The following is a 12,889-nucleotide window of genomic DNA, read 5'->3' as shown; positions in this document are numbered from 1 at the left end:
AATACAAATGTAAAATTCACAGCAAGGACAAAACCTAAACCACAAATAAAGGAAAACCACACAAAGCAATCAAGGAACTCCAGTATATGGCCGCACCAGCCTGCAACCCCCCTGGTCCTCCCCAACTCCTAGAAGCAAACAAACCAAAAAAAGAACAATTACTTATAACGAAATAGACAGGAGAAAAATTGAAAATACAATTAATATTTCTAAAGCAACAAAATTGTAAAACCCTTAGTACTAAACCAGTTGTGATTACTCAAAGCGGGGGCAACACAAATAATCAAAAATTAACAAATATAGTAAACATAAAGAAAGGAAAATAACAGAAGTCCAAAAGGGTATGCACACGGGAAATATAATTAATATTTCCAGCAAAACAAATGGGAAACCCGACACCAACAGGTTTACATGCGCTTAGAAGTAAGCAGGCAGCTAGCCAAGCAGAGCAAGCTTGCAACGTAAGCAACACAGCGGTCTAGCAACATAAACGAAACAAATTAAGACAAAATAATAATAGGACGTATAGTAACGTAACCAAGGGTGTATTCCAGAAAGCAGGTTATGTGACTTACCCGGGTAAGTTTAGGAGTAAGTAAGCGGATAACCTCTGCTTTCGGTTCCAAAAACGGAGGTAACTTTCGGGTTGTGTAAGTAACCATTGCAACTGACTCTCTGAGGATAACCTGCTCCGGAGCAGGTTATGTTGCAGGGTTTGTTTCAGAGAGGTTTCCGAGCATGGCGTGCCCTTTCGATGAGGATCCTGTGGACGTAGAGGCACAGATTATACAGGGTTTTTTTCGCCGTGAGAGGGTGATAAGACCACGTATCGATGTATTTACTTATCCTAACGAATATTTGCAGGAGCGCTATCGTTTTTCTAGGCAGTCGTTAATTTATTTAACAAACCTACTAAAACCACACATCTCAGACGTGACAAACCGCGGGTCAGCGCTTGGCGCCGAACAAATTCTTTGTATTGCTCTGCGCTTTTTTGCTACAGGGAGTTTTCTCTACAATGTGGGCGATGCAGAGCATGTGGGAAAGGCAACAGTGTGTAGAGCAGTTCGTACAGTATGCATGGCACTGAAACGGTTTCTACACACTTTTGTACAGTTCCCTGGCCATAAACCTGTGCGCTTTATTAAAGAAGAATTCCACAGGGTGGCAGGTTTGCTCTCAGAAATTCTGTCATCTACTTCAATTAAATGACATTTCTTAATAGGTTTATTTTGAGTGCACACACATAAACATAAAGGCTACACAGACTTTTTAAACTTGTTCTTAATCTTAATATCAGGGTTCCCAAACGTGATTGGGTGCATTGATGGCACCCACATTCCTATTAAAGCTCCATCAATCCATGAGGGAGACTATGTTAATAGGAAGTCTGTGCATAGCATCAATGTGCAGGTAATGGCTTTATGTTGGCTCCTTAATATTGGTGTTACAAATAATAAACTTATTGTTCTTCACAGGTAATATGTGATGCAACTTACCTCATCATTAATGTTGAGGCAAAATGGCCTGGCTCTGTACATGATGCCAGAATATTTAGAGAGTCATCTCTGTGCAACAAATTTCAACAGGGTACATTTTGTTAGACAAATGCTTGTAGTCTTTATTACATTTACAAAGCACCTCAAACATTACAGGACACTTCTATGGTTATTTGCTGGGAGACAGAGGATACCCTTGCCTGCCCTATATGATGACACCCTACCCTGATACTGAGCCCGGACCACAGACACGCTTCAACCGGTCTCACAGCAGAACACGGGCCAAGGTGGAGATGACAATAGGCATTCTGAAGGCAAGGTTTCAGTGTCTGTGTGGGCTCAGGGTCACTCCAAATAGGGCATGTGACATCACAGTTGCTTGTGTGGTACTTCACAACATTGCCACAATAAGAGGAGATGTCCTGATGAAGATGACCTAGAACAACACCCATTGAATCTAGCAGACCACAGAGATGGCAGAATGCTTAGAGACATGATTTGTCAAAATCACTTTATTTAATGTGTTCTATTTCTTTATATCCTGAAATAAAAGAGACATGACAGATTTGTATTTATTACTTTATACACACACACAAAAAATAACAGATTAATGTTCACATATGATTCTCACCTTAAGGCGATGCTCCAGTAGTTCTATTTCAAGGTTGGCCTTTTTAATGGCCAGCCTTTTCTCCTCTAGCTGAAGCTGCATAAGGTCCATGTCCATGTCCGTTTTTTTAATTTGGCTTAATAGATGGACCTTATACAGCTCCTTTGCAGACAACTAGGAAGGCAAAGTAAATAAGATGGTTGAAGGAGAAAATCTGCCACATAGTAACATTATGTAAATATGGACAACCAGGGACAAGTTCTTACACTGCTTAGATTATGTGTAGAGGTAGATGGACCCTCATCTGCATGTACATCCCCAGCTAGATTCTGTCACATGACAAATTACACATTTGTCACTCCATCTAAAAAGCTATGCATTGTCCAGTATATGCATCATACCTCTGTGGGTCTCCTAGCACTTTCTAATTCCGTCACAGCAGATATGGTTTCTTCATCATCATCATCCTAGAGTGGAAATATGCAAGGTTACTTTGTCTGGCAGACAAACTGAAAGATCTAAAAGCAACTGGTTCTTAAAATGCATCACTAACAATTGTGACAGACTGTGTGGTTTCAGGAGGATCCAATAATACAATGCGTCCATCACCAACTGCAAGAAAAAAATATACCCAATGTGTAAATTACTAAAGTATGACAGACACTGAATAAAGGCATTAGGAACATGCAAGAATAAAAAATACAGATTACTGTATACATCATTTAGCCTTCTTCCTAATGACGAGAGTTAATGATCGTTTTGTCCAAACGTATGACTAAATAATCATAAGTACTAATATGGTATACCTACATTGTACCAAGTCACTTGAGTTGTTGTGGGAGGTAGCAAAGTCTGACGAAGTGCCCTCTGGAATCCCATCGACCACAGGGCGACCTTTATTAATCGAAAGAGCCAACTCCTCAGATGGGGTGAGAGGAGGTGGAGGTGGACCCCCACCAGTTAGACGGGCCTCAGCCTTCTTTCTATTAGCTATATAGGAAGAATACTGTAAAAGTAACTTAAGACATTGATCTTACAACAGTTAAAATAAAATATTACCTTTTTACAGAATGTTTTTGCGTTTCACTTTGACTTGGGAAAGAGTTCTTTTGGCTCCAGAAGGATTACACCTTATAAAACAAGAGGCCTAAATATTTCTTGTCAATATACATTGCACTGTATTCTTAAGAAACTGATGTAGAGAAAAGTAAATGCCACATGCTCAAAAAGATAATTGTTCAACTTTGCAAATTAACAAAATGCAAGCATATTTACAATGTTATAAAAACAATCTTACGCATTGACTCTGCCAGTTATTTTTTGCCAAGCCAATTGTCTCTCCCTCGCATATGCAGCTGTATTACTTTTTTTCATTATAATGGGCTTGAACTCCTCATAAGCAAACCCTTAGTTTCCATGGTGACTCCTGAATTCGGCGTTCCATTGAAAATGCCTTGATATGTTCTCCGTGCGCGCGCATTAACTCAAGGTTATTAGCAGTAGGTTGATTAAACTAACTCGACACAGGTGTTTTGGAACCGACATACCCAGAGTAAGCAGGTTTTGGGTTAATAAACCCACAGTTCAGGGTTAATCTGATGGTAAATTAACCCAGCTTTCTGGAATACACCCCAAAATGTAACAAAGAAATCAAAACAAACACAGCAAAACAAACAAAACAAAACAAAACAAAGCAAGACAAAACAGCAGCGTTGGAGCATCACAACAGGCAGTAGCAACACACCACAAAATGTGCTAAAGCCCTGCTGCGCATCAGAAAGCTACAAGAACAAAAAGGTCACGTACCTTTCTTAGGCGATCAACACATTAAAAGTGAGCTCTACATACCCATATGCGGAGGACGCATCATCCAGTCGTACATCTGTGGTGTGGGAGCATTTCCATTTGGAAACCCCAAATAAAGTGAGATGTATGTATTGTGATCGGCAGCTAGCCTTCTGCAACAATACATCATCCATAATGCGCCATTTGAGGAGCACTCATCCTGCCATTTTGCAGGGTGCAGACAATGGTAGCATTCCGCCTGTACCTAGGCCTACTACTGACACTGCTGGGGCATCTAAGCAAGGTATGCATTGTTTGAAATATAATTATAATTTTAATAAAATAACAAACTGTTGGGACACTAGTCCATAGCCCTGAGTCAACCTAAGCCCTACAACCTAATGTCCCAATCACAACTGCCAATTGTGTTAAAAACAGCTTCAATGTGAATATAATATAATATGTTGTCAATATAATATACTATTGTGTGAATATACATTTTATAGGTCTACATATGATTACCCAATCTACAGCCAGTGAAGACATCATTTTTGTTTTCCTAATTGTTGTAGTTCTAAATTCCATTTGATTTTTCTCTGTACACTGAGCATAAACATTCATAACATAACTTTGTTTATGAAGGTTTCCAAATAATGAACCAGTAGGCTACTTTTAATAGCTGTGCACTATTTGAAGCTGTATTTTTTCAATGTATTTGTCTGAAAATATGTTTTATCTTCTTTTTTAAAAGGCAGACAGAGGGAATTGGATGAGCCTCTTCTAAACATGGTGGTGAAGGATCTGCAGCCCTTCACCATCGTGAAGAATGAGGGTTTCAGGGCCTTTGTGAACAAACTTAAATCAAGCTATGTCCTCCCATCCCGGAAGGTGCTTAAAACAATCATCAGCGAAAGGTACAACACAACCAAGGAGAAGACAATGGAGGACCTACAAAAGGCAGAATGTGTTAGCCTTACGGCTGACATGTGGTCCTCCATTAATATGAACGGATATCTTGGTGTAACTTGCCATTACATAACACCAGAGGCAAAAATGGCAACAGTTTTTTTTTACCAAAGGAGATTTTACCAAACCCACACAGCCCAGCATCTCATGGAGGCTAAAGCCTTGCTATTGGCTGAGTGGGGAATTACCTCCAAAGTTCAGTGCATGGTGACTGACAATGCATCCAACAGGATCCTAAGCGCCCAGCTACTACACCTTCGCCATGTCCCATGTTTTGCTCATAATTAAAAATTTATTGTGAAAAACGCCCTAGATCAAACCCCAGTCATCAATGAAATACGCCAGAAGGCCAGAAAGATAGTGGGGTTGTTCAGGTCCAGCTGCAAAGCAAAGGACAACCTTGTGGAGATGCAGGGCTTGATGGGCAGACCAACTCTGAAACTGATACAGGAGACGAGATGGAACAGCACATTCCACATGCTACAACGCTTGTATGACCAACATCAGCCAGTTGGTGCTGCACTTTCCAATTTAAACAATGATACTGTTCCCCTGACAAGTCTTAAGTATGACATTATTCAACAATCATTGTCACTACTGCAACCATTCAAACTAGCAACAACAGAGATGTCAGAGGAACAGAGAGTGTCTGCTTAAAGCTTATACCACTGTACAGGATGTTGCAGCAAAAGCTTGCACAGAAAAAAGGAAATGCAACGCAAGAATCAACTGTACAATTAGGTAGGTGTGTACTACCTGTGTAATTGGCCATAACTGTCATATTGTCATTTATAATAATTGTCATTATTATAAATAATATGATTTTTCTCCTGTTTTGGCTCATAGGCTAACATCTGCAAGAAGGTCTGCACTTCAGCTACAGCTGATGCCACAGTGGAAAAAATACCTCCATGATGCGTTTTTGCCCAGAACTCATGATCCCCTAATTTACTGGAAAGAGAGAGCAGTAATCTGTCCTCGTTTGTATGTCCTTGCTAAAAAAATATCTTTGCATGCCAGCAACAAGTGTCCCTTGTGAGAGGATTTTTTCAGAGGCTGGAGAAATTATATGTAAAAAAAGTAGAAGGCCAAGTCCCACAGCAGAGAAATTTATATTTTTGAAAAGAAAACTCTACAAAAGTGAGACATTGTGGCTTGATTTCTTTTATTGATATTCATTTTTCATGACCAAAAAGAAACATTATGCACAGCGAGAAGCCTAGAGGTAACAAGCTTCACATATTAGAAACATACAATAATAAAAAAATCATTTTTAATGGCTCGTTGTCAAGGTTGTTTCAGATCAGCACCTGCAAGTGACCACTAGGTCACTTGCAGGTGACCTAGTCGGATTGATTCCAAGCCTCGACCCAATATAGCACATTTGCTTCAACTGTTTCATTGCTTCACGAAGCCTCGATCTGCCCACCACTACTTCTTGTACACTTCTCCTAATTCATCATAATGAATGATCTTAGTTTTTAGGTCAGTGGAGAGTTGTTTAGAGGCCCCCATGTTGCCACACACGAGGACAAGCACAGCCAGTAATTTTGTGCTGCATCGTTTCAGCTATAAATCCCTACAGGTCTTGAAATGAATGCGATTAAAAGGGTGCCCAAACTTTTGTACATCCCATTATTACATTTTAATTTATTTTATTATAATAAAACTCTTGTGATGCTAAGAATTTTGGTCTTGAAAACACTCAAATGTCTACATCTCTGTAGGAAACCAAATCTTGTTGCTATGATCTTCTCTTATAAAGGTAGAGTAAATTATCATGAAATCTCAGAGGATTGCCCAAACTTTTGCATACCACTGTAATTCAGTATGTACTATCACAGTATTATATTTCAGACGCCGCCCTGCATATAGATTTTATGTGCCGGAATTAGTCTGTGGAGAAGCTCCAGTGTTGGAAAATATTTACAGATGTTCACTACATTTCCTGTTTTTAGTTTGGAAAGAGCCAATCCAAAAGAAGATATTGTTTAACTTATTAATTGTGCAGAGCTGGACTGTGATAGATGTTAATTACAGAGGAGGGGTTCTCGTTATCACTAATGAATCTACAGAGTACAAAAAAGACAAGAAACAGTGTCTCAGACTATCAGTGAGTGTATTCTTCTGTGGTAGAGAAATGGCTTGGAACAGAAATTTACTGAGTCACTTACTTTTTCTTTTCCTGAGTTCTGTTTGCAGAGCTGTTCCACAGAGAGGGATTCCAGTTAATAGTCCACAAGCTCTTGGGTTCCAGCAAAATGAACAGAGATTTGGACTCGATCAGCAAACTGAACAACAGTTTTCTCAGAAGTTTCCACTTCAGAAGCCGGTGGTGCAGTCAGAACCTCTTGACAAGTGTGCTGTAGCTGATTATGAGCAGATCCAGTGTGGACAACCTGGTATCAGTGGTGCTGAGTGTGACGCTATAAACTGCTGCTTCAATGGACAGCAGTGTTATTATGGGATGTCAGGTAAGGATGTTTAACCAGTTAAATGTTTCTTGCCAAGCTGATCCTATGATAACATCCTGTTTCTCATTACAGTGACTGTCCAGTGTATGAGAGATGGTCAGTTTGTGTTAGTGGTGGCTAGAGATGTCACGCTGCCTCGTCTGAGTCTGGACACTGTCCGTCTGCTGGGTGGAAATGAAGCACCTTGTGGTCCTGTTGGTTCCACACCTACCTTTGCTGTATACCAGTTTCCAGTCACTGCCTGTGGCACCAGCATGATTGTGAGTTTACTGTTTGTGATTTGGCTGTCTAGAACAGATTTGATGTCAATCGTGTTTCTGCTTGCAGGAGGAAAATGGTTATGTGGTGTATGAGAACAGAATGACTTCATCCTATGAAGTAGGGATTGGACCTCTTGGCTCCATCACAAGGGACAGTCATTTTGAGTAGGTTATCTGTGTTCTCATGAGTGACTTGAACCGATGTCAGAAGCTCACTGTTTGTTTGTGTAGACTTCTCTTCCAGTGTAGATATTCTGCCACTGCTGTGGAAGCTCTGGTTGTGGAGGTCAACACCGTTCCACCACCTCTGCCTGTAGCTGCTCCTGGACCCCTCAGGGTGGAACTTAGATTGGCAAATGGCCAATGTGTCACTAAAGGCTGTGCAGAAGGTAGTGATTTGCTTGTCCAAAGGAGTTGTACTTTTAGCACTGGTCTAAAACGCAAGTTAATCCTCAGGAGATGAGGCGTACACGTCCTACTACGGTGAGGATGAGTATCCAGTCACAAAAGTCCTGCGAGAGCCTGTGTATGTTGACGTGCGCATTTTGGAGAGAACTGACCCCAATCTTGTCCTGATGTTGGGGCGCTGTTGGGCAACATCAACCCCTAGTCCTCTCAGTCTACCCCAGTGGGATCTTCTAGTTGATGGGTGAGTAGAAGCTAATTTGTCCAGATCGTGCACTGTGAACGAGTCCTGACTGTCACTTCTCTTTTAGATGCCCTTACCAGGATGATCGTTACCTGACTGCACTGGTTCCTACAGTTGGCTCGCCTGGTCTTCAGTTCCCAACCCACTACAAGCGCTTTGTTGTGAAGATGTTCACGTTTGTGGATCCAGCGTCACTGGCCCCTCTGCAGGAGACCGTATGATTTCCTTACAGCCTTCTGTGTCATATATATATATTGCCTTTTGTATTTGTTGCCAAAGCTGCTATTTGTTTGTCAGATCTACATTCACTGTAGTACAGCGGTGTGCCACCCTGCTTCTGGCTCCTGTGAACCGAGCTGTGCCAGGAAAAGCCGTATGTGTTTCACTTTGGTTTGATTTGCTGTTTTAGTGTCATCCTGACACTTTCTTGTTTTCCAGGGAGAGATGTTGTTGACCAGAGGCGGGTAGAAACTGTGGTTTCCAGTGAAGGAATCGTCTTTACAATGTAAACCGACTTGTTCTTTTTAATAAAGTCATTGGACTCTAAGCATTTGTATAGCTGTTTTCTCTCCAATGAGGATATTATAAACCGCAACCTATATTGGTGTAAGGTTAAATAAGAACTGCGACTTTGCAAACTGCTTGTTTTTAAATAATTCACGTATAGCACCTTTCCTAGTCTTAAAGACTCTTTAAAAGTGACAATCACACACTGCTAAATTACATTTTAATTTGGACATTTGCCCAATCAGGAAGTCAAAAATAATTTCTTCATGACATGTACATGCAATGTACAAATATAGGCCACGTAAACGATACATTAAGAGGTCATACAAAATAAGAATGTCACCATGCATATGATAGTTTAATACGTTCAAGTGATATCCAGGTTGGAAAGGATGACTGGGCATTACAATGTTTTTATTTGGTTTAAATTCACTTTGTGGTTATTAGATTAGATTCAACTTTATTGTCATTACACATATACAAGTACAGTGTAACGAAATGTAGTTTAGGTCTAACCAGAAGTGCAATTAGCAAGTGCAGGATGTACAGTTAGAATAAATACAGAATGAAATAGTGAGAATATAATACAGTGGGCATGGATTATAAAAATATTTTGCAGTAGGAATGTTCTATGAAAATATGACAGAAGGTATATACTCTGAACAATATATACAGATGGCTATATACTATGAACATTAATGTACAGGTGGATATGAACAGATAATAATTTAGACTAAAATAGTGCAAGTGACTTAGGTATGCATAAATTATTGACATTGGCTATTAAAGTTGCAGTGCAATAGGTGAGTTAATGCAGTTGTTGAAGTTGCAGTTATTAAAGTTACGGTGCAGTATATGAGTTAATGCAGTTATTAAAGTTACGGTGCAGTATGAGTTAATGCAGTTGATAGGTTGCAGTCCAGAAGATGAGTTAATGCAGTTAATAAGGTTACAGAGCAGTAGATTAGTTAATGCAGTTACTGAAGTTACAGTGCAATTGATGAGTAGATGCAGTTAATAGTTACAGTGCAGTTGATTAGTTATTGCAGTTATTGAAGTTATAGTGCAATTGAGTAGATGCAGTTAATAGAGTTACAGTGCAGTTGATTAGTTAATGCAGTTATTGAAGTTATAGTGCAATTGATGAGTAGATGCAGTTAATAGAGTTACAGTGCAGTTGATTAGTTAATGAAGTTATTGAAGTTACAGTGCAATAGATGAGTAGATGCAGTCAATAGAATTACAGTGCAGTAGATGGGTTAATGCAGTTATGGAAGTGGTCCATTAGTGCAAATGAGCATTCAGTTAAATATTCCTGGTGTGCAAGTGAGCAGTATAGAGTGCAAATGATGCTGTGTGTGTGTAAACAGTCCGGTAGAGCAGATAACATAAAGTACTGGTGTGTACAGTTCAGTCATGCATGCAGCCCTGTAGTGCAGTGTAAACAATGTTGTAGCAGCATTGGAGTTAAGGGTATGAGAGGTAGTGGAATCAGTGGGGGGCAGAGTTCAATAATGAAACAGCTCTGGGAAAAAAGCTGTTTCTTAGTCTGCTGGTTCTTGTCCGAAGGCACCGGAAGCGCCTACCAGAAGGCAGGAGAGTAAACCGTCTATGAGCGGGGTGAGAGGAATCCTTTAGAATGCTGCGAGCTCGACGCAGACAGCGTTTCTTCTGGATATCCTCAATGGCAGAAAGTGTAGTCCCTGTGATGCGCTGGGCTGTTTTCACCACCCGCTGCAGTGCCTTGCGCTCAGCAACAGAACAGTTCCCGTACCAGACTGTGACACAGTTGGTCAGGATGCTCTCTATCGTGCAGCGATAGAAGTTCACCAGGATAGTTGAAGACAGTTGGTTCTTCTTCAGTGTCCTCAGAAAGAAGAGACGCTGGTGAGCCTTCTTGACCAGGCATGAGGTGTTGGTGGTCCAGGACAGGTCCTCCGAAATGTGAGTCCCCAGGAACTTAAAACTGGAAACACGTTCAACAGCCATTCCATTAATGTGGATGGGGTCGTGTGTGTCTCCTTTCGCCTTCCTGAAGTCCACGATGATCTCCTTTGTCTTGGAGGTGTTAAGGAGCAGGTTGTTGTCTGTGCACCATGTGGCCAGGTGCCGGACCTCCTCCCTGTATGCAGTCTCATCGTTGTTGCTGATGAGACCATCAAGTTTGCAGACGATACAACGGTGATTGAAGGAGTTAGATCCGTTCACAGGCCTGCAGTCGAGTGTGAAAAGGGAGTAGAGAAAGGGGCTCAGTACGCAGCCCTGTGGTACACCAGTGTTGAGGGTGGTGGTGGTGGAGCAGATGGGGCCTAACCTAACAAGCTGAGGCCTGTTCGTCAGGAAATCCATAATCCAATTGCAGGTAGGGTTGTTGATGCCTAGGTTTCCAAGTTTGATGATTAGCTTGGAAGGGATGACGGTATTGAAAGCAGAGCTGAAGTCTACAAACAGCATACGTGCATAAGTGTCCTTATTGTCCAGATGTGGCCACACCTTGATGGTCTTCACTGATGGCTTCACACGATTGATGAGATTAATGTATTTGGGGGTGAGGAACAAAGAAAGGTGATCAGATTGACCCAGGTGGGGGAGGGGTGTCGCGGCGTAAGCTTTAGCCATGTTTGTGTAGACATGATCCAAAGTTTTGTTTCCTCTTGTGTGGCAGGAAACATGCTGATGAAATTTAGGGAGCACTGTCTTTAAGTTTGAGTGATTAAAATCTCCCGCAACAATAAATGCAGCCTCCGGGTGAGCAGTCTGTTGTTTACTGATGGCTGCATGAAGTTCTTTCATAGCAAGCTTGGCATCAGCATCCGGTGGAATTTAAGCTGCCGTTATAATGGTGGAAGTGAATTCCCGTGGCAGATAAAACGGTCTACATTTAACCATGAGAAACTCAAGGTTAGCCGAGCAGTGTCTCCCGACAATAACAGAGTTCGTGCACCAAGTTTTGTTGATGTAGATGCACAATCCACCTCCTCTTGTCTTACCGGATTCCTCTGCCGTTCTATCCGCCCGGTTTGTGTTGTAGCCCGCTAACTCAATAGCGTTGTCCGGTATACCGCTGTGTAGCCATGTTTCCGTGAAGATTATGACATTGCAGTTCAAAAGTCTTTTGCTGTTGATGATGCGGAGTCTAATCTCGTCCATTTTGTTCACTAATGATCGAACATAAGCAAGGAAAATGCTGGGTAAAGAGAGCCGGTGTGGTGTTAGCTTTAGCCTAGCTCTTAGCCCTCCGCGCTTCCCCCGCCTTTGTTTACGATCTCGACGCCGCCGACGAGCACTTCCGCCCGGCCGTGTGAGGTGTGTAGCATCGGATGTTCTGACAATCTCAGGGACGAGTTGAATGTTGCTGATGCAACTTCCGGACATGCGTAAACTGATATCCAAAAGCTCCTGCCGGGTGTACGATGTAAATGCACGACTGTTCTGGACGAACAGACCCGAGATAAGCAAGAAATACACTATATAAAAGCTAAAACTGGAGAGACGCTGAGCCTCGCGATGTTCACGCGCCACCATCTTGGTCTAAAAGCATAAGCATCTTGGTTATTTGAGCATAAGTTGAGATTTATAAAAACAAACTTGACAGGAATATTTGCGTACCTGCCTGCAAACTGTGTCCTATGCGTACGAACATTTTGGAGACGGAGCAGTTTTGGCGACAACCGATGTTGAGCTGAGGGATGGACTGGAGATTAATGAAATTAAACGCATTGAATTTAAAGTTGCGCATATAGACCTGTCCATATAACCTACTATGGTGACACACCTGCATCTATGGCATGATGGATGGGCTGGCATTGCTGGAGGACTATGCCAATGGCAGACTCAGGAGGGAGTATTTTGAGACTGGAAAGATTTCCTAGCCCACGAAGATGACTGGCTAATAAGCCGATTTAGGTTCCCTAGAGCCATTCTTTTGGATCTGTGTGCTGAATTGTGGCCAACATTACAAAGGCAAGTCAGTTTTAGGATTTTTGGTAACTGGGAGTTACCAGCGGGCGTTAGCCGATTGCAAGTTAACAATATGATGCAATTTTTTTCCTGCCCAAAGCTTGATATGGAAACTTATAATTCTGTTAATTTGACATAGGTCTGGGATTTCACAGCCATCACTGAGCTCCTTAATGCCT

The 12,889-nt window shown here is 41.5% G+C and overlaps 1 protein-coding gene across 1 annotated transcript; it reads left to right on the top strand.

Moving 5' to 3' along the window:
- Positions 1–6,951: 6,951 nt before the first annotated feature.
- LOC306894365 (zona pellucida sperm-binding protein 4-like) lies at positions 6,952–9,190 on the top strand. The gene is made up of 8 exons (XM_079456855.1): positions 6,952–7,334; positions 7,407–7,594; positions 7,662–7,759; positions 7,826–7,983; positions 8,051–8,243; positions 8,311–8,458; positions 8,541–8,616; positions 8,682–9,190. The coding sequence occupies exons 1-8, from the start codon at positions 7,001–7,003 to the stop codon at positions 8,750–8,752; spliced, it is 1,266 nt and encodes a 421-aa protein (XP_079312981.1). The 5' UTR covers positions 6,952–7,000; the 3' UTR covers positions 8,753–9,190.
- Positions 9,191–12,889: the final 3,699 nt, after the last annotated feature.

Source organism: Barbatula barbatula (genome assembly GCF_947034865.1).
Source record: "Barbatula barbatula genome assembly, chromosome: 5".
NCBI lineage: Eukaryota > Metazoa > Chordata > Actinopteri > Cypriniformes > Nemacheilidae > Barbatula > Barbatula barbatula.
This window is presented reverse-complemented; position numbering and strand designations above follow the sequence as displayed.